This window comes from Rhinoderma darwinii, chromosome 5 (assembly GCF_050947455.1).
Source record: "Rhinoderma darwinii isolate aRhiDar2 chromosome 5, aRhiDar2.hap1, whole genome shotgun sequence".
Lineage (NCBI taxonomy): Eukaryota > Metazoa > Chordata > Amphibia > Anura > Rhinodermatidae > Rhinoderma > Rhinoderma darwinii.
Genome location: NC_134691.1, coordinates 267,053,750 through 267,076,010, shown reverse-complemented (window position 1 = coordinate 267,076,010; position 22,261 = coordinate 267,053,750). Strand labels below are relative to the sequence as shown.

The 22,261-nt window shown below is 44.6% G+C and overlaps 1 protein-coding gene across 1 annotated transcript in view; it reads left to right on the top strand.

Moving 5' to 3' along the window:
- The first annotated feature begins 929 nt into the window (after positions 1-929).
- The window catches only part of TOPBP1 (DNA topoisomerase II binding protein 1), an 80,372-nt gene continuing 59,040 nt past the window's right edge, over positions 930-22,261 (top strand). The window contains exons 1-11 of the mRNA XM_075827117.1: positions 930-1,087; positions 2,713-2,802; positions 4,813-4,947; positions 7,390-7,533; positions 8,791-8,972; positions 9,045-9,238; positions 10,973-11,146; positions 11,590-11,759; positions 19,096-19,259; positions 21,431-21,675; positions 21,791-22,098. Of these exons, the coding sequence (XP_075683232.1) occupies positions 2,719-2,802; positions 4,813-4,947; positions 7,390-7,533; positions 8,791-8,972; positions 9,045-9,238; positions 10,973-11,146; positions 11,590-11,759; positions 19,096-19,259; positions 21,431-21,675; positions 21,791-22,098 (1,800 nt within the window). The 5' untranslated portion in view covers positions 930-1,087; positions 2,713-2,718. The remainder of the gene's footprint in view (positions 1,088-2,712; positions 2,803-4,812; positions 4,948-7,389; positions 7,534-8,790; positions 8,973-9,044; positions 9,239-10,972; positions 11,147-11,589; positions 11,760-19,095; positions 19,260-21,430; positions 21,676-21,790; positions 22,099-22,261) is intronic.

Below are 22,261 nucleotides of genomic sequence, written 5' to 3'. Positions count from 1 at the left end.
TCCCCAGAGGTCTGTGATCTGCCTGAAGATAAGCTGATTTAACTCCCATTCCCCCTAAGATCTGGTGATGGCTCAGGAAATCCACCATCTGGTTATTCACCCCTGAGATATACAACAGTAGGGAACCCAGGGACGACTCTGCTAGCTGGAAGATCTGATGGGACAGGGACATGAGAAGTGGAGCCCTTGTACCTCCCTGCCTTTTTATATAGGCCACCACTATGTACTTTTTTTTGCGGGATCCCTCAGATTGTAATAGCGTAGTATACTACATTATACCATCCTTAAAAAAAAAAAGTGTAGAAAAAGGAGTCTATTGGACTAATGGAGCCATTTAGCGTGTGTGTAGGGAGCTTTCCTAACGTGCACACTAAACGTAGGGCCTAAATATGATCATAGCCTTAGAATTGCTAAGTCTCTGTTCACACTGAACAGTACACTAGTGTGCAATTACAGTGTAGTGTGCAATGTTTTCCATAAGATGGCGCAATGATGGAAATCTTGAACATCAGTAGCACACAGTGCAACTTGATGGCCATCAGCCAAAGTATGAAAACGTCAATTACACCCAAAAAAGTGGAGCAGTAAAATCGATTACGTCAGAGAGCTGCAGCAAACGCAGAGAAAACGGATCGTGTGACCGCACACTACAGTCATCGGCTCTGAATGGAAACATTTTCCGCCGTAAAAAGAATAATATATATATATATCGGCCAGTTGGTAATGCCAGATGCCAGGGGGTGAAGGAACAACAATCCCTCCGGTCCCCCAACCTCACTTCTCCATGTGCCGCTCTCTGTTTAGTTTCTCATTATTGTATGACCGCGCATCTTCACAAGAAGGCACCTCCGCCTCCTCCCTGAGCTACCAATCACAGTTCTCTTGTCAAAGACTATGTGCAGGAAGTAGCCGTGAACGACGCTGCCATTGGTGGATACGAGCGCTTTGGCCAGTGGTCAGGCGTGTGGCGCCTGGCGGGTCTGAACGTAGTCGGACAGTGTAGTGAAGGGCTCTTGTGCTCGGTTTTTGCCGCACTCCGTCCTGTCGCTGCGGGATTGTGTCGGCATTAATACGGAGCACTGATAAGGTACGAGAGCTACCACAAACATATATAGCTGATACTGGTCCATAGAGGAGAACTACAATTCCCAGCGTATCTTTCAGTCACAGCGCTAAGATGTTTGTGGCACTTTTCTAGGTTATCCTGTGGAATATATATATATATATATATATTCGTGTGTCCTCTACCTTTGAATTAATATGGCTAACATAGTTCTGTGGCATTCCAGTTCTATATGTCTAAGTGTTATGTAAATAAACAGTAGCCTCAGATCACTGTATATAGAGTTGTGCTATGATATTACCCACTAGACATTTATTAGTGAACATCTTGTATTTTGGTTACAGGAGAGCAGCCATTCTGATTCCCTGTGTCTGCCCCTGTAGTCCGCAGAATCCGGGTGTATGGCGACCTGTAAATGGAAAGAAGAGCAGGGCGATCACATTGCAGCGGTCTCCTGTTTCGTTTTGCTATGGTGACACATGCACACCACCGTATATTTCATCCGCAATTACGGAGCCATTCATTTCTATTGGCCACGGACACCTTTCAGTATTTTTACTGATCGGTGTCTGTGCTGAAAAAATTCTAGAACCTGTCCTGTTCTTGTCCGTAATTACGGCACGGACTCTTCCATAGAAGCCTATGGGCGCTTCTGTAAATACGGACGGCTGCGGATGTGCATCTGTAAACCGTCTGACAATTTGCAGCCTCCCTCTTTTTTCACGGATCCGTATATACGGTGGTGTGCATGGGGCCTTATGCAGCGTTAATAAAAGTCTTGATGGTTGGCCGCTCTGAATGTCGTGGCATTGATTATTTATGAACATGACAACAATGGAACCTTTGATATGTTCTACGGCATTGTACTTTGATTCTGTTCAATGTATAATTACCCCCCATAGGTTTTTATGGCAGGTTCAATCAGTAGCTACGAGACAACCCTGTGGGCACTGTAATTGTTGCCATCATTACTAATAGTCGCCACCCATTTGTAAGTATGTTCACTCTGCTGTTCGGGGTTCAGATCCTCCATTGGCATTTTTGACGGCAAGAATAGACTTAGTCAGAAACCTGGACGTAACCAGGACCGACCCCATTATATGTCAAAGGGGTCCGTCATGGGGCCATTTGGATTAGTCATGGATGTGAATGAGTCCTTACCCATGTAGGAGATCGACATGTGGGGAGCTCTGCCATGTATTAAGTGGTCAGCCATTGGGTAAATAATATATTGTCGTTGCTTCAGGGAATATGTGGATATGCCAGATCCACCCCCATCCCCTCTAAGAACAGGTAATAAAGGAGGTTGTCCTGGTGAATAACTCCTTTAAAGCTGTGAAATAATAATCTAACGTCTCTTGTGCAGCGGCCTACTCAGACTAGAAGAGGGCACCGTACCCGCTATATCTGACATCTGGAAGGATAGAGGGCATGATATAATGTTTATAGTCTGCAGTTTGCTGCTGCAGCCTGAATGGGATCATTTTCACACATCTTTTGGAGGATCACAAAATGAGCTGTTGTACCATCCGCGTTCTCCAGTAAAAAGGTTTTGACCACTCCAGTATTCTTATTATGTAACATAGAAGGCGCGCACAAAATCTAAATGTCTCATGTATTCACTATAAAGTGTTTTTTTCTTCTTCTAGTTTATAATGGCAAAAGGTGACATTGACCCATTCTTTGTGAGATTTGTGAAGACGCAGGACAATACCGATTTCTTCTATGAGGCGCATGAGGTATTTTAAGCTACAATTGTGGATGCCTGAAGAAGGATCTATAGAGCTATAGAAGTACATGAGCTGCTTGTTTTCAGGGACATTTTTAGTTTTAAAGGGGTTTTTCATTTTATTTTTCTGAATTAAATGCATTATTTTTTTACCCTATTCTTTTTTTTATTTTTATTTCACACTTCGCTTCTATTCTTAGAAACCGTTCCCTACCTGCACTCCTTTTCTGCTTCCTGTATCTGGGCGGTCTCTCATCCCGGCACGCGCGACAGTGATACAAAAAAATTCTAATTCTTACCGACGTCATATTCTCCTGATCACCTGACCGATCTCTCCCACCTACCTCATTTACATATCTACGCCTGCGCAGTGAGTTTGTCGATAGTCAATGCTGAATCGCTGTTTTCAGCATCTAACAGCATCAAACTTTCTTCGGTTTGTAGATCTATTATTACGCTAAAAAATGTTGTGTCCCTGGAAAAGCCCTTTAACGTCCAGTCTGTTCTGGGGAAGCCATATCAATGTCTGTTTTTATTTGAGATTGTGGGTTTTTACACACTCGATGGGGAGACTGGAGAGGTGTCCACTGATGTCCCCCGCATCCCCTCCCACCCGTGCACGCAAAGAAATCATGCAGCGCTCGATCAGTTTCCAAGCCAGAGGCAAGCCCTAAGGGTATGTGCACACACACTAATTACGTCCGTAATTGACGGACGTATTTCGGCCGCAAGTCCCGGACCGAACACAGTGCAGGGAGCCGGGCTCCTAGCACCATACTTATGTACGATGCTAGGAGTCCCTGCCTCTCTGCAGGACAACTGTCCCGTAGTATAATCATGTTTTCAGTATGGGACAGTTGTCCTGCAGCGAGGCAGGGACTCCTAGCGTCGTACATAAGTATGGTGCTAGGAGCCCGGCTCCCTGCACTGTGTTCGGTCCGGGACTTGCGGCCGAAATACGTCCGTCAATTACGGACGTAATTAGTGTGTGTGCACATACCCTAATAGTGGCGCACAGATAAAGGAAATACATAAATGCATGAGTGATCTAATAATTGCATGGTAAAGTCTTCTACGGGGACTAAAAAAAAAAGTATAATAAAAATGTTTTAAATAACAAACTTAAAAATAATTATTTTAAAAAAAACTATGTAAGCAATAAAAAAAAGTAACCCTAATTGCAATCGCCGCATCCGTAAAAGTCCAAACTATTAAAATGTAACGTTATTTAACCCATTAGATGAACGGCGTAGTAAAAAAAAAAAAAATTCACAATGAAAACATTGCTGTTTGTTGGTCACCTTGCTTCCTGAAAAATGGAGTGATCTAAAAGTACACAATAATGCTACTAATAAAAACGTAATCTCTGCCAAAAACAAGCTCTCACGCTGCTCCAGCAATGGTTTTTTTAAACAAATTGTTTTTCTTTCTAACAAGTTGGTTTTTCTTTGTAAAAGTATTACATTATAAAAAAAACGATATAAATTTGGTAATGGCGTATACGTATTGACTCGCAGAATAAAGTAAGCATGTTTTTACAATACATTAAACGCCATAAAAATGAATCCCAAGAAAAAAATTCAGTATTTCCAATTTAATCCCACAAGTTTTTTTTTTTCCGTTTTCTAGTACATTATATTGTGCATTAAATAGTACAATTAAAAACGGCAACTCGTTTCACAATAAACAAGCCTTCTTATGGCTATGTAGACGGAAAAAATAAGACACGGCTTTTGGAATGCGACATTGGAAAAACGAAAATTGTCTGTCTCCCCAATGGGTTAAAGTTGTTGTTGTTCAGTAGGAACATTCATTGTTTACTTCCAGCGGATACAAATCTGTCCAAGGTCATGTGATGGACACAGCTGCAGAATATTGGAAAATTGTAAAACTTTTCATTCTACAGAAAATAACGTTAATTTGCTGAAACCGAGATAAACCCTTTAATTGTATGCCCTTATGCCACGTTTGTTTTATTCCATGCTCTCCTATGTAATTTTATGTCTTATAATTATTATAGGAAATCAAGGCATTTCAGTCTGATGAATATCTTCACCTAATTGATGAAAAAGAAGCTCTCAACGTAAAAGAAAAAGACAAGTCTCTTTACATATGTGACCCATTCAGTGGTGCTGCTTTTAACCATCTCAAGAAGGTTTGTAAACTTGCAAGGTCTCCATTAAGAAGTATAAAGTATCCTTAAAAAGTAAAATATCTAGCTATAAAAGTGTTTCTTTTTGTCTTCTATAACTTGATGGGGTTGTCCAAGTTTTACAATCTCTTAGAATGATCAGCTCTTATTGATCAGACAACCTCTGTTCAGCTGCTCGTTTCACCTGTAAATGGAATATTACGTAGTCCCCATTCAAATGAACATGCGATTGTGCAATATATGGCTTCATCAAGACTGTAGAAGCAGGAGCTGCTCTGTGCATCGACTTTCCACTTTGGCTAACAGAAGAGCATCCTAAGGCTATATTCACACGACGTGACGTGAAAAAAAATGCCCATTAAAAACTGATCAACTGTCAGTTTTTCATGGCCGTTTTGCATCAGTGTGTCTCTAAATTTTCACCCATTTCCAGTCCATCTGTTTGCTTTTAATGGTTGTTTGACATCAGTTTTGCATCAGTTTTTCATGGCCGTTAAAAAAACTGATGAATTTCATTGGTCAGGCTTTTTTTTTCTCAACCCCCTAAAAACACCCAAAGGAAGGTCACATGTTCACCTAGACACTATTTACAGCCCCCCTGGACGTGATGCCACACAGCCCCCCTGGACGTGATGCCACACAGCCCGACATGAATTCCCTACATACTCACCGATCTGCGGCAACGCGACGACACATACTCACCGATGCAGCGCTGACTTCTCCTGGTCTGGTCGCTAGTCTCATGGGATCTGCGAAGGCGATGACGTCATCGCGCCACCTTCGCAGAACCTGCGAGACTAGCGACCAGACCAGGAGAAGTCAGCGCTGCATCTGTGAGTATGTGTCGTCGCGCCGCCGATAGCCAGCGAGGGAACTAGTAGTTCCCTTGGCAAATCCCAAACGTCACCTCCCTGCATGTGTCGCCACACGCCACCTCCCTGCATGTGGCGCCACACGCCACCTCCCTGCATGTGGCGCCACACGCCTCCTCCCTATACACCGGGGGCTGTGTGGCACCCTATACAGGGAGGCTGTAAATAGTGTCTAGGTGAACATGTGACCACCTTTTGGGTGTTTTCAGGGGGTTGGGGACCAAAAAAGCCTGAGCAATGAAATAGTAGGCATTTTTTTCACTGTCGTGTGAATATAGCCTAACATTCTACGTCACCATGTGAGAGTATTATGGCCTACATTTACCAAGACTGGCATTAGGGTACCCAAACCCGTAGAAGACTTGTACGATTTTCTACAGTGTTTGCTCTGGAAAATACATCCACTTGCCTGCAACATTCTTTCACTGCGGATTTTACACCCCCAAATCTGGATGGAAAATCCACTATGTGTGCAGGGGTCTTAGACCGAGTGCTAATGTGGGCAGAGGACCCACTTAAAACAAAAAAAATGGCAAGGGCAGTGTAAAAACGGAAAAAGATGCATGTTTTTGCACAGAACTTGCATGAGCTAATATTAGCAATAGTTTTTGTTTTTTTGCCTGTTTACTGGTGCTAGTGGCAGAATAAGGGTCAGTTCACACAGAGTTTTTTGACGCAAAAACCGCGTCTGAAAACGTGCCCAAAAACGTCCGAAAATGCCTCCCATTGATTTCAATGGGAGGCGGAGGTGTTTTTTTCCGGCGAGCAGAAAAAATTGCTTGCGGGAAAAAGGAGCGACATGCCCTATCTTCAGGTGTTTACGTCTCTGACCTCCCATTGACATCAATGGGAGGCAGAGAAAGCGTATTTCGCAGTGTTTTTTCCCATCGGCGCTCCATAGCCGCAGGCAAAAAACGGCATGCAGGCAGAGCAAAATCTGGTTCAAAATTACAAACGGAATTTTGAGGCAGATTTTCTGCCTGCAAAATACTCTGTGTGAACCCAGCCTAAGGCTATGTTCACACGGGGTATTTTGCCGAGTTTTTTGACGTCGCAAAACTCGGCAGAAACGGCCCGAGAACGCCTCCCATTGATTTCAATGGGAGGCGTCGGCGTCTTTTTCCCGCGAGCAGTAAAACTGCCTCGCGGGAAAAAGAAGCGACATGCCCTATCTTCGGGCGCTTCCGCCTCCGACCTCCCATTGACTTCAATGGGAGGCAGGAGAAAGCGTATTTCTCGCTGTTTTATGCCCGCGGCGCTCAATGGCCGTGGGCGAAAAACGGCGTGATAATTGCCGCAAAAATCGGCGTGCAGGGAGAGGAATATCTGCCTCAAAGTTCCAAACGGAATTTTGAGGCAGATATTCCTCCTGCAAAATACTCCGTGTGAACATGGCCTTAAGCTCCCTCTTTACACTGTTTCTGAAGGACACCTGAGGATAATGACAACATATTCTGCCAGTTGCACAGCCCGATTATCCGTTTCTTTAGTACTGATGCTTATGTTGTGTTTTTAATATGTATTTTCTATCATTGAAATCTGTACTATGGATTTATAATAATTGTTGATTCAGCTTGGTTGTAGAATAGTTGGACCCCAGGTTGTCATATTCTGTATGAAACATCAAAAATGCGTCCCCCGAGCTGAATACCCTGTTTTCAACATGGCAATGGCCGATATCACAATTTCATGCACAAGTCTTGACAAGGAAACCAGGGTAAGTGTCATCTTCAGCAATTGTTTCAAACATTTCTCAGATAAAAAAAAAAGTAGGAATTAGACCTACCGGTAATTGTATTTCCCGGAATCCATCATGACCGCACCACAGGAGGTTGCCCTATTGACCTCTGTAGGGGCAGGAAGACAGAGGTTAAAAGGCCCCTTCCTCCGCCCACTTGCCAGCGTTTTTCCAATTACTACACCAGGATGGATGCAACCCGATTTTATTTTTAGGAATAATGACTGACCTGTTAATTGCAGAATTTCAATAAAGGGAGGGAATGTAAGGGTGCTGTCATGATGGACGGACTCCTGGAAATACAATCACCGGTAGGTCTAATTCCTACTTTCCAGTACATCCCTCATGACAGCACCACTGGAGCAATACCAGATTATAATGCTCAGGGCGGGACTACGGATTAGAGGACTTTACGTCCAAACTTAAGATCCGTATTTGACAGAACGTCCAATCTATAGTGTTTGCAAAAGGTATGATCGTTGGCTTCTCTTCTTTCTGCTCAAGAGACTGCTCTTGTTGAATGAGCTTTTATGCCCAGGGGAGCACTGAGTCCTTGGGAACTGTAGGCTTCTTGAATTGTAATCTTTACCCATCTTGCTAGAGAGCTTTTTGAAGTTTACATTCCTTTGTTTTTTCCCCCATATAGAACAAACAAATTTTTATCTCGTCTGCAGGGGGATGTTACTTCCAAGTAATGGAGTACCTCACGTCTAACACCCAGGGTAACATTGTACCTTTGTTCCTGCTGATCTTTTGGATCTGGATAAAAGGAAGGCAAAATTATTTCCTGTTCTCTGTGAAAGGCAGTAGCCACTTTAGGAATAAAGAAGGGGTCTAGTTTTAGTATGATTTTGTCCTCTTGGATTTTCTAGTAAGGTTCTATGATGGAAAGAGATTGAATCTCTCCAATCCTTCTTGCTGATGTGATGGGGACTAAAATCCCCGATCTCGCCCCATGCCTCAGTCTTCCAGGAAGCTGAACTCTCTGCACCTGTCCTCTGTAGGGACCGGAAGAACACTGACAAGTGTCTGGAGGGAGGAGCCTTTTAACCTCTCTGTCTTCCTGTCCCTATAGAGGTCAATAGGTCAACCTCCCGTGGTGCTGTCATGAGGTATGTACTGGGAACAAAAAGTGCCCCTGCGCGTGTGTGTTTTATTTAACCTCTCCTGTTTTGCTTTTTCATTTTTTCAGTAAAGGTATTTCTTTTGTATGTTAATAAACTGGTCTATTTGTAGGAAGAAGTTCACCAATATGTGCAGTTGATGGGTGGCTATGTCTACAGGGATCTTAATGTGTCAGTCAGCCACCTTATTGCTGGTGAGGTTGGCAGCAAAAAATATCTTGTGGCAGCCAGTCTCAAGAAACCCATTCTTCTGCCTTCATGGGTAAAAGCCCTATGGGAGAGGTCACAACAGAGGTAAACATCAAGACACGGCAGTTGCATTATATGTTTTTTGTTTTGTTTTTTCATGGCTTGTTTTTCTTACAGGATTATTAGCCACACAGATGTTGAAATGGAGGAATATTTCTGTCCCATCTTCCTTGGCTGCACCATCTGTGTCACTGGATTAAGCAGTCTGGATAGAAAGGAGGTCCAAAGGCTTTCTTCTCTTAATGGTGGTCAATACACTGGTCAGCTCAAGATGAATGAGTCTACACATCTTATTGTGCATGAGGCTAAAGGTAAGTTGTTTTTTTTTTGTTTTTTTTTGTAAAGCTGGTTATAACATGAGTAGTTTTTGCTATGTATAACATACATTTACAGGATACACAGAAAATACTGTGACGGTATGGCTCATTTTTTGTAAGATACAGGTGTTAGGAAGAAATAGCTCTAAGTTTAGCGTGACATTTCCTGTGCTACCATGCAGTGCTAAGGTTTGCAGCACCCTGAACCATGCATATTATTAATCATATACTTTCTTATCTCTGTTATTATTAAATGAAATTAGTGTTTCTCGTTAATGTCGTTGGGGGACACAGCACCCTGGGTATAGGCCCCTGCCACTAGGAGGCTGACACCAGCTAGGAAAAGGGTTGGCTCTGCCCAGACGGGCACAGACATGAATCCGTTTTAGCCTAGTGTCTGTAGGAGGCAGAGATGACCTTCTTAACAGGTCTGCCGCACTTTTTTTATTTTAGTTTTCTTTCTTTCGCTTTTTCCCCTCCATGTTATCAGCCTGGGCTGTCAGACTAGTCAACCTCCCTGAGGGTTCTAGAAAACCAGGCAATCCTCTGCTCTGCACTGTCTTCACCGCCAATCACCTAACCCCCTTTTGTACTGCTTCCTCAGGGGGAATGACCTTTTTCTTCATTGGGCCGCTGTTTAGCTGCTTGGGAGTCGGGCTCCTCATCCAATGGGTTTTCAGTGCGAACATTCAGAAGGCGGTCCACCTACCATCCCGCGGCAAAGCTCGAACCTGAGCAATATCAGTGTTCATCTCTCCAGAGTAAATTGAAAGAGAGCTAAGTTCACCCAGTTTTAGAAACTGGATGGTTTGTCGTTCAAAAGGGGCACGCATCATCTCTATAGGTACAGATAGGGCAGCCTGCTACTATTTTGCTGCGACTGAGTCGTTCAGACGCTCGGATTCTTGCTTTATGATACAACGCAATGGCTTGGCGGCCTTAAATCTACTATTTGTTACTGGATTCAGTGTGCGATTATGTAATCCTGTCAGTCCAAGGATAAAGTCGTCGTCCCCCCGTCCTCCCTTAAGGGTACTGCTCATTTCACATGGGCTATCGGTGCATCCTTGGCGATACTGCACAAACGTCCGTTTCTCAGGTTTGCAAGGCTGCTACCTGGGCTTCGATACACACTGTAAAATCTTTTTTTTTTTGTAAAATTAATTTAGGCTCACAGATCCCGCCCTCATTTTATTTCTTGGGCCCGGGGACTCTAGTTCTGGTTGTTTTTCTCCCAGAACCCGGTCGTGTTGTTGCTGTTCTTTCGTATTTCTTCTCCTACTGCTTCTGCACAAATTATTTGATGATTATCAAATGATTAGTGTCTGTGGAAAGGGTATGGTCTGCCTGGGCTGAGTCAATACTTTTCTACCTACTGTCAGCCTCCTAGTGGCAGGGTCCTATACCCATGCTGCTGTATCCCCCCCTGGATTCAACGAGAAAATAATTTTACAGTGAGTGCACAGATCCAATTTTTATTTTATTTATTTCTTTTTTTAAATTGCTTTAAGGCTTGAAGTTTACTTCACACTAGATTATATTTACCCTCTTAGGTAGAATAATTCTCAAACTATAAATGACATATCTATAGCTTAATTTATTGACGTTGAGTATTTTCAAACCAAAGTTGGAATCGGAAGTCTGTTTGGTGGATAAATGTGGATGGTATTGTCCGTTTAAGACAACTATTAAGACTTCAGTTGATTTTTTTAAATTTTTATTTCATAGGTCAGAAGTACGAGTGTGCTAGAAAATGGAATGTGCATTGTGTCTCTATCCAGTGGTTCTTTGACAGTATTGAGAGAGGATTTTGCCAGGATGAGAGCATGTACAAGATGGAGCCTGTGTTATCTGCTATGCCAGAGACCTCCACTCCAACGAACAGCACCAATAAACTAGATAGTAAGTAAATTGAAAAGTAAGGCCTTGCAGTGGGACATATAAGAAGACAATTCTTAGACAAGGAAGTCCATGGCATATTGTTCTCCATGTGTACTGGAAGCCTTGCTATTGGAGTGCTGGCAGAATGTGAAAGCTACAACCTCGCATTTTGCCGGGTTTTCCTAAAGCTGGTAGAAAATCCTGCATATTTTTTTTAGAAGGGGGGCTTTAACAATAAGCACAGTTTACAAAATAAATGTATTATTTTATTATGCATAAAATAATGCAAATCCAGTTATGCATCTGCCTATAGAACCTAGTTACTTGTTTCATTTTTTAACATGCTATAAAATGGAAAGCTGGGTTCTGCTTGGTTTTTGTGGGCTATTGTACCACTTTCTTAATAATCGATCAAATTTCTACCTTCTACATTGGTCATCTTGTTATGCCCTTTTGTTCTACAGATCGGACATTGTCCGATGTCAGCAACATTTCTAACATTAGTACCAGCTGTGTGAATGAATCTGCCTTTAATTCTGTGATTCATACAAGACTGGAGCCTCCGCCGGATACTCTTGAAACCTTGGACATTAGTTCTTTGCAGGCTCCAGATGATCTGCTTGATGGCTGCAGGGTGGGTATTTAAAAACGTTTACTCTACTTATATTGTTTTGTTGTATTTTTATTTCTTCTGGAATTTTGTATTGACGGCCTCTACATGTGTCACAATATATCATTTTCTAGTAGCTGCTAAATGAGACTTAGGGTATCCTGTATAAAAACTAGTGCAGACAATAAGTAGGGCGGTTGCTTAAAGGGAATCTGTCAGCCGTTTTGAAACCTCAAAACTGAGGGAGCGATTTATGTGGGAGGCGGGGGGAATGGAAACATGCCTTTTGTCCTGGTCATTCAAGTTGCAGTATCCAAGAAACCGACATTTGATTCCCCCAACGCTGCGGTCACCAGTGCCAATCAGGAGACCGCTAGAGCAGTCTCTCAGAGCATAGGGGCGAGGCTGACAGTGTTGCATGAGGAGAAGCCAGGAGCACTTCTACATCAAGTGCCCACCGCCGTGGCACATTCGACTGCGGCGCTAGGGAATTAAGCATCGGTTTCTCTGTCATGCAACTTGCATGATGGAGACAAAAGGGTATCTTTAAAATGCCCTCCCCCATATCGCTCTGTCAGCAGTTTTAAGGTCTCAAAACTGCTGACAGATTCCTTTTAAAGCAGCAAATTGGATTACTTCAGATCATTTTCTAACCTGCATTCGACAAACAGGAAAGGATCTTACTGTTTTTTTTTTTTCGGTTTTCATTTTATAGGAAACTACTTCAATTGCTATTTGTTTGGTATACATTCAGACATATGGCCCAAACCTATATTAAAGTTTTGGTGGCTTTTTATTTTCATCTATAATTGTCAGCTTAGTTTTAAACCCCTTGGCGACATGTGCCGCCCATTCATGGCATATTGTAGTTCACACCAAACGACGTGAATATGTTGTACGGGCTTGAGCTGTTTTTACACGATCTACAGTATATTACAGCTGACACTCTCCCGCAACGTCCCGGATCGAGAGAACTCTGATTAAACCCTCAGATGCTGCGGTCACTATAGACTGCAACATCTAAGTGGCTAGACAGAGGGTTAGGGCTCCTCAGTCAACCCATCAGCCCCCCTGCGTAGCAATCGCGTGGTGTGGATGGGTTGTCATGGCAGCAAGTGGCCTACAGAAGACCTTAGGTCTGCCATGTGTCAATGTCTATCCTAAGACTGTCTGTCCGTTATAAACTTTGGCGAAACTGCAGTTTTTGTTGTCACCCCCCCCCCCCCTCTCAAAAAAGTAAATATGTTATTAAGTCCAATATACCCCAAAATAGTACCAATGAAAACTACAACTCGTTCCACATAAAGCTCCATCACAGTTTAAATAAAAAATAAAGAATTCTCTTTAACCACTTCCTGACCAGGAGCTTTACCCCCCTTCCTGATCAAGCCCATTTTTAAGTTTTAGCCATGTGCCAAATGAAAAGCAAATTGTTGCTTTATTTTTCCAACCTACATGTATTTGGTCTTGTTTTTTTTCAGAACATAATGGGCTTCCATATTGTGTAAAAAAAAAGAATAGATATATTTAACTTTTTCAAAAAATATCGATGGAAAATAATGTTTACAAAAATGTGAATGTGTGATTTATTTTATTTTTTTCACATCTGGTGCATGCCACTTGGTAAACACACCTGAATACATATATGGCAACTTCTACGGACTTCAACGATAGCAAATATGTGTGCCTTTCTTACACAGTGGGCGCAAGGTGGCGCTTAAAATGAATGGTGCGCAAACTAGCCTCAGGATAGGCCATCCTTATCTGATCGGTCAGGGACCGGCACCCCCGTCGATCGGCTGTTTTGAAGGGGCCACAGTGCTTATACGAGCGCTTCTTCCCCCTTCATTTCCTTTACTGCTCACACTGTGAATCCCAGATACACTTGAAGCGGCGGTTCACAGTATTACAGCCTTCTTCCATTTAAGTGTATACTGTAATAATGTGAACAGCCGCTACAAGTGTGTCCGCGATTCAGTGTGAGCAGTAAAGGAAATGAAGGGGAAGCGATGATCATCTTGGCCCCTTCAAAACAGCTCATCGGAGGGGAGACGGGCCACCACCAATCAGATATGGATGGCTAAGGCTCTATTCACACGACAGGGTCCGTGTGTCGGCCGATAAAAACGGCCGTTTTGCATCTGTTCCGGGCCGTGTTTCCATTTTTAACGGCCAATTTTGGCCTGTTTTCCAGCCGTTTTTTTCCCTGTCCGTTTTAAAATCGGATGAATTTTATTTGTAAAATTACCTCTGTAGATAATTCCACACACTGCCCTCTGTAGATACTGCCACAGCCCCGCTGTAGGTAGTGCCACACATCCCCCCTTGTAGGTAATTCCACACAGCCCCCCCTGTAGGTAGTGCCACACAGCCCCCCCTGTAGGTAGTGCCACACAGCCCCCCCTCTAGGTAGTGCCACACAGCCCCACCTGTAGGTAGTGCCACACAGCCCCACCTGTGGGTAGTGCCACACAGCCCCCCCTGTAGGTAGTGCCACACAGCCCCACCTGTAGGTAGTGCCACACAGCCCCACCTGTGGGTAGTGCCACACAGCCCCCCCTGTAGGTAGTGCCACACAGCCCCCCCATGTAGGTAGTGCCACACAGCCCCCCCCTGTAGGTAGTGCCACACAGCCCCCCCCTGTAGGTAGTGCCACATAGCCCCCCCTGTAGGTAGTGCCACACAGCCCCCCCCCCTGTAGGTAGTGCCACACAGCCCCCCCCCTGTAGGTAGTGCCACACAGCCCCCCCCCCGTAGGTAGTGCCACACAGCCCCCCCCTGTAGGTAGTGCCACACAGCCCCCCCCTGTAGGTAGTGCCACGCAGCCCCCCCCTGTAGGTAGTGCCACACAGCCCCCCCCTGTAGGTAGTGCCACGCAGCCCCCCCTGTAGGTAGTGCCACGCAGCCCCCCCTGTAGGTAGTGCCACGCAGCCCCCCCTGTAGGTAGTGCCACGCAGCCCCCCTGTAGGTAGTGCCACGCAGCCCCCCTGTAGGTAGTGCCACGCAGCCCCCCTGTAGGTAGTGCCACGCAGCCCCCCTGTAGGTAGTGCCACGCAGCCCCCCTGTAGGTAGTGCCACGCAGCCCCCCTGTAGGTAGTGCCACGCAGCCCCCCTGTAGGTAGTGCCACGCAGCCCCCCCTGTAGGTAGTGCCACGCAGCCCCCCCTGTAGGTAGTGCCACGCAGCCCCCACCCCTGTAGGTAGTGCCACGCAGCCCCCCCCTGTAGGTAGTGCCACACAGCCCCCCCCCTGTAGGTAGTGCCACACAGCCCCCCCCTGTAGGTAGTGCCACACAGCCCCCCCCCCTGTAGGTAGTGCCACACAGCCCCCCCCCTGTAGGTAGTGCCACACAGCCCCCCCCTGTAGGTAGTGCCACACAGCCCCCCCCTGTAGGTAGTGCCACACAACCCCCCCTGTAGGTAGTGCCACGCAGCCCCCCCTGTAGGTAGTGCCACGCAGCCCCCCCGTAGGTCATGCCATGCAGCCCCCTTGTACATAGTCACCCCCCATAGATGGCACCCCCCCTACCTTCCTGTAGGGGACGGCTCCAGGAGAAGTCCCTCATATATGGACAGTGAAGGCAGGGACTTCTCCTGGATCGGAATCCCCGGCCACAGCGGTAGGGATTCCGCTTCAGAAGTCCCTGACGTCACTGTGTCCATATATGGACAGTGAAGTCTGGGGATTCCGCTCCTACAGGGACCAAAAAAATTACTCTCCTCCTCCTCAGATGCACTTCGCACTGTGAGGAGGAGAGAGATCGAGCGACGGAAGACACGGCCATCACTCGGAACTCATTCAAATGATGGCCATGTATTACCCGACCCCATAGACTTTTTGGGGGGCTGGGAAAACGGCCGAAAATAGGGCATGTCCTATTTTTTTGACGGCCCGGCCTGGTCGTGGGAATAGCCCCTATCTATTGTTCCTACTGCGGCCGTGTGAGGGACGTTTTTTGAATGGCCATCACACGGCCGGGAAACTCTGTCGTGTGAATAGGGCCTTATCCCGAGGATAGGCCATCAATTTTTGTGGACTGGAAAACCCCTTTGACACCCCAAAAATGATTATTTTATGGAAAGTTGACCCCAAGGTATTTAACGACATATCAAAGATTTGAAAATCTGCCATGTATAATGTCTGCAGCATGCAGATGAGTTTTGTAAAATCTCATCTACTTGCCTTGTACCGTAATCCGCTGCAGACTTTGCCTGCGCAAATCAGCAGGTAAAACTTGCAGTGACGCCGCCACATTTAACATCACCATAAGGCCCAATCCACACAGTTTTTCGGTGTTGATTTTGACGTGGAAACCGCGTTGGAATGAGCACCAATATACAGCCAAAATTGTTGTTTTTTCCCCGAGTGGCTGGGAGACAGAAAAAGCGTTTTACGCCTGCGTTCCTCAATGGCCTCAGGTGAAAAACACGGCAAAAAAGTACAGGCAGGTCAAAATCTGCCTCAAAATTTCTTCAGGAATTTTGAGGCAGATTTTTTTCCTGCCTGCAAAATACTCTGTGTAGGTTGTCCGACCAAAGATCGCTTTCTCCCATAGCCTGCACCGCAAGTAATGAGTCAATGCGTTGCGACCTGCAAGTAACTGCGACACAACAGTTTGGATTTCTTGCAACGGTCATGTCGTGGCAACTTGCGTGTTGCGACACAACCACATTGACTTTTATTACATGCAATGTAGGCTATAGCGATCTTTGGCTGGTCGACCTGTGTCGTGCGTGGCCAAAGTCGCCGTGTAGCAGATAGCCAAATTTATTTATAGAGAAAATGTTTGTTTTTTTTTTTTTTTTTTTTACATTACAGTATTCTTCTCCCTTTCTGAAGATGCAACTGGTGATCGCTGTGACAGGCTGTCACAGCGATAACCTGACCAGAGACCACTCTGAAGCTCGGTGATACAGCTGTCTCATGGGATCACTGTGACAGGTTGTCACAGCGTTCACATAGCTGAGCCCCTTACCGTCGGCGCGTAAGCGCTGCTGGGAGGAGCAATGTGATCGCTGTGACGCTGCCACAGTGATCACATGACCGGAAACCACACTGAGTGGTCTCCGGGTGACAGCTCCGTGATATCAGCTGTGTCTAGGCAGCTGTGTCACGGAGCTCCTCACAGTCGGCGCGTAAGCACTGCTGTTAGGAGCAATGTGATCGTTGTGACAGGTTGTCACAACGATCACACAACCGGAGACCACGATGAGTGGTCTCCAGTTAAAGTTCCATGATACAGCTGTATCACGGAGCTAAAGGCCGCGGGGAGCAGAAAATCTGCTAACTCTGCAGGACGTTCTGGAACGGCCCAGCAGAGTTAATTACGGACCGCCTGGACATTTAAAGTCTATGGGCGGTCCGGACGTGGTTAATATTATTGGGGGACACAACACCAAGGACCTTGCCACTCAGAGGCTGACACTAAATAGGAAAAGTGTTGGCTCCGCCCGGCAGTAGATACTCCTCCCATAGTATAAACCCCTTCCCGTCGCAGCCATTCTTCAGATTTTTCCCGTTGATATAGCCCTATGAGGGCGTGATTTTTGCGTGATGAGTTGTAGTTTTTTTATGGCACAATTTATTGTACAATCTAATATACTAGGTAATGGGAATAAAAATATTTGTGAGGAAGAAAATGAAACAAAACAGCGATTCCTCCATTGTTTTTTGCTCTTCATTTTTACAGCATTCACCGTGCAATTAACATGTTAACTTTATTCTGGGGTACTCCATTTTGGGGTACATGTGAGGTTTTGATCACTTTATATTTAATTTTTTGTGGGAGATGGGGTGACCAAAAAACAGCGATTCTGGCGTTTTACTTTTTTTTTTTTCATGGCGTTCACCGTGAGGGTTAAATAATGATATACAGACTTTTACGAACATGGCTATAGCAATTATGTTTATTTTTTTACAATGATTTAGGGAGAAAATGGGAAATGTTTTTTTGTTTTTTTTTTTGTTTTTTTTAAACTTTCAATATATATTGTTGTTTTTTTTGTACATTTTTTACTTTTTTTATTAGTCCTCGTAGGGGTCTTGAACCAGTGATCCAACTGTATTGCAGTATATCGTCTTTCTGACAGGCTTCTATTAAGCCCTGCAAGAGATGGCACACCCGGGGGCCTTCATTAGGCCCCCAAGCTGCCATAACAACCATTGGCACCCCGCAATCGCATCACAGGGGGGGGGGACGATGGCCTGTTAGAGACGGTTGCCCCCCTCTTTCTAATGATTTGACCGTGGCATTTAATGGGTTAAACGGGTAGATCGCCCTCGAGCGCGATCCCGCTCGTTACAGTGAAGTGTCGGCTGTAACATACAGCTGACACCCGCTTTGTATGGAGCAGGGTCAGCCCGTTAGCCTGCTCCATACTTCCCCTTACCCGGCTATGACATATCTGTATGTCATATTTCGGGAAGGGGTTAAGTCTAGTATTAGTAGGAGGCAGACCCGACCTGCTTCTTTTTAAAGTTTTATTACCTTGTCCAAGAGCACTACTCATTCACTGTTCTATGCAGCGTCTATTAGTGATTTTCTTGACAAGAGGTTGTATTCCCTGACCAAAACTGCTTTTGTGCCATCAGGTTCTGCCCTGCGCTCAGCATTTGCCGCCTCCTGTTTCAGTAAAGTTTGCTCCGTCCAAGCAAAACATCATCACCAGGGCAGTACAGAGGGAGTTCAGCAGGAGGACTATATTGATCAGCTCATTCATGCCTCAAAATTTCTACCCGCGGCTTCCCTGGAGGCCGCCTGTGTCGCTGCTAGAGCGACGGCTAATACTGTGGTGATAGGCCGCTCTGTTTGGCTAAAATTCTGGGCGGCGGTACCTGTGTATAAAAAGGGCTCTCGCTCATCTTCCCTTTACCGGGGGCAGACTTTTTGGTAGACTTTTGGATGAGCTTATCTCTGAGGCCATTGATAGCAAGACTTCCCCCCTGCCTCAGAACCGGCCCCCATGTCAACAGCTTTTACAACGTTCTCAGAGGTTTAGTTTCTTTCGCAGCTTTTTATTGTGCAAGAAAGCAGTAAAACATGGAAAAAACTATATAAGTTTGGTATCGCCGTAATCGTACTGATTAGCAGAATAAAGCTTACCTGTCATATCGCACGTTGAATGCTATAAAAACGAAAACCAAAGAATCAATGGCAGAGTTGCTGGTTCTTGCATGATCCCCCCCCCCCCCTGGGGAAAAAAGAGCCTAAAAGATATTCTAAACATTATATATACCCCAAAAATAGAATTTGGCCTGCAAAAAACAAGCCCTCGTACGGCTATGTGAAAAAAATTGTGCGTATCGTTTCGAACTGTTTTCTTTTTTACTCTCGTTTTTAATCCATGTATGTTCATCCACAGATATTTGTGTGTGGTTTTGGAGGAAGAAAACTAGATAAGCTGAGGAGGCTCATTAACAATGGAGGAGGCATACGGTTTAATCAGCTCACCGGTGATGTAACCCATGTTATCGCTGGAGAAAATGATGAGGAACTGAAGCAATTTTTAAACAAAACCGATCACAGGTCTGGAGAGAAATGTTTTGGACGTCTTACAATTCTAAGGCTTCTAGTATTTTTATGTTTCCATCAGGGACTCCTGTATTTTTCCACGACAAGAATAGCCGTTCAAAGTATTGGAAACCCTGACGGACCCCGTTATAAGTCAATGTGTTTGAAAAATGATCTGGCATATCATTAATTTCTCTAGCATGGGCCACTTTCCAGATAGTACTACTTCCAGGGGCTGCAATAAAACGTGAAGGAGCACATAGGGTAAAACAGATAAACTATGTTATAGCGAATGCATGACACAGGGATTCAAAGAACACCAAATGTAATATTCCTGTGTCATTCACCAACATCCTCAGGCTCACCAGAAGGCACATTACACAGTGTTTCAGTTTTTCCCAGAATACTCCTTTGAAGGCTCTGTCACCAGTTTAATACTTCTCTATCACCTGCCTGTTCTAATAAACTCTTTGTTGTAGGTAACTACTGTTTTGTTGTTTTTTTTGTTTGTTTTTTAAATAACGTTTTATTATTGCCAAAGTTCTGATCATTTTTGAATTTATGCAAATTTTTCCTAAATGCCTAACTGGGGAGGATAACCGTTCTGGCACAGCTGGAGGCAAGATCACTCTGTGTTGTGGATAAAGCTGGGCATGAATGAAGAGAAGTGTATGACGCTGATTGGTCAGCGTCATACACTTTTCTTTACAACGCCCACTTGGTGAAACTAAGAAAAAAAACGCCCAGTTAGGCATTTAGAAAAAATTTGCATAAATGTAAAAATGAACTTTGTCAATAATAAACGTTTTAAAAAACAAAACAGTAGTTACCTACAACAAAGCGTTTATTAGATTAGTTAGGAGATAGAGAAGTATTAGGCCTCATGCACACGAACTTATTTTTGTCCTCCCGTAAATACAGGTCCTTGGTCACACGTATTTGACCCTTACTGCACCAGTATTTACGGACCCGTGCCCGTAAATACGGGTCCGGTGTCACCAGTATTCCACCCGTATTAACGGGCACGTTTTCGCTGCAAAATTGCACTGCACTAATCGGCAGCCCCTTCTCTCTATCAGTGCAGTATAGAGAGAAGGGACAGCCCTTTCCGCAGTAAAAGTAAAAGAAATTCATACTTACCCGGCCGTTGTCTTGGTGACGCGTCCCTCTCGACCTCCATGGATGACGCGGCAGTCCATGTGACCGCTGCAGCCAGTGATTGGCTGCAGTGGTCACATGGGATGAAACGACATCCCGGGAGGCCGGACTGGAGGAAGAAGAAGAAGAGTTCTGGGTAAGTTAACTTTTAATACTATTAACTCCAGCGGTAGTCACTGTCCCGGGTGCTGAGAGTTACTGCCGATCAGTTAACTCTTTCAGCACCCTGGACAGTGACTATCCCCTGACGTCGCCTAGCAACGCTCCCGTAATTACGAGTGCACACACACGTAGCCACCCGTAATTACGGGAGCCCCATAGACTTCTATGGGCCTGCCCGTGCCGTTATTACGGCCTGAAATAGGACATGTTCTATATTTTTCAACGGCACGGGCACCTTCCTGTAAGCATATGGGAAGGTACCCGTGGCCAATAGAAGTCTATGGGCCCGTAATTACAGGTGTTTTTACGTTCGTGTGCATGAGGCCTTAAACTGGTGCCAGAGCCTCTTTAAGTTGATTAAAACAGAACAGTGACTGACATAGCGCTGCCATTATTACTCACCTTTCCCTTTTCTCATTCTGCTCCTCTGACTGGAAGTTCAGGTGTACACTGGAGTCCTGCAGTTCAGGCTCTCCTGTGAAATGATGGCGCACTGATTTCTTTTTTGTTTGTGTACCGTCGGGATGCAGAAATGCAGTTTTTACATTTGTGAAGCATGGGACATTTCTTAAACCAAGAACGCACTATTGTATATGTCATTACAGTAAAATAAAGCATGCAGCAAATATGATTTTTATAGACCCTTCCCCACACACATGAGAATATATACTTTTTTTTTTGTGACTAAAACCATCTGGGTGTACAAAGAGCAATGTTGCACACTGATCGAGCGTATCTAAAAGGCAGTTGGCTTGTGATGTGTCCTCATGTTACAAACTGGTTTTGCTGTTGTGAAATAACCGAACATTACTCAGCAGTAGTTATTATACTGTTTTAGTTATGTTTTTATTTGTTCTTCGTTTTAGGCCTTATGTTCTGACAATAAAGTGGTTACTGGACAGTTTTTTAAAGGGGGTCCTGCAGCCCGAGGAGACCTACTTTCACTACTCTTATAAGCCTGCCGAAATCCAAGCACCAGCTCAACCTGTTCTCAATTCCTCTATTCGGAAGACAAGCGGCAAAGTCCCACTAAAAACAGACAACCAGACTCGAAATCATCAAACTGATGAAGACCTGCTATCTCAGTACACAGAAAATGATTCCACCCTAAGTAAGGTTTTCTAGGAGTGCCTTCTAACATTTTCCAGCAAAAGGACATTTTATTTGGCAGAAATATAATAATACCATTATTTGTGCGTCCCCCCCCCCCCTTTTTTTTTTTTCAGTTGATCCAAAGAACCATGAGACTTTAAACCAGAATACTTTATCCCAAGGTGACATGCCCTCTTACAATAGCCAGAGTAATTTTGGGGAAACTTCTACAATCATTGAAGGCGGCCTGTTCAGTAAGAAAAGATTTTTGGTGTTGGGCTTTGTTGAGGAAGATGAAGCTTGCATCACAGATCTGATAAAAAAGAATGCTGGGAAAGTATTATCTGCGCAGAAGAGAATCATTGCAGATTATGCTGTGGTGCCTTTACTAGGCTCTGAGGTGGAGGCTACAGTTGAAGAAGTTGTGACTAATGCATGGCTGGTAAGCAAGAAAGGTGTTTTTTTTTGGTGGGGGTGGGGGGGGGTTGTGTGTTTGTTTCACATTTTCAAACGTTGATTTAAAAAATATTTTTTTTACTGTGGAGTATATGATCAACTTCCTTTTTATATTAATACTATTTATTTACACATGGGATAATGTATTC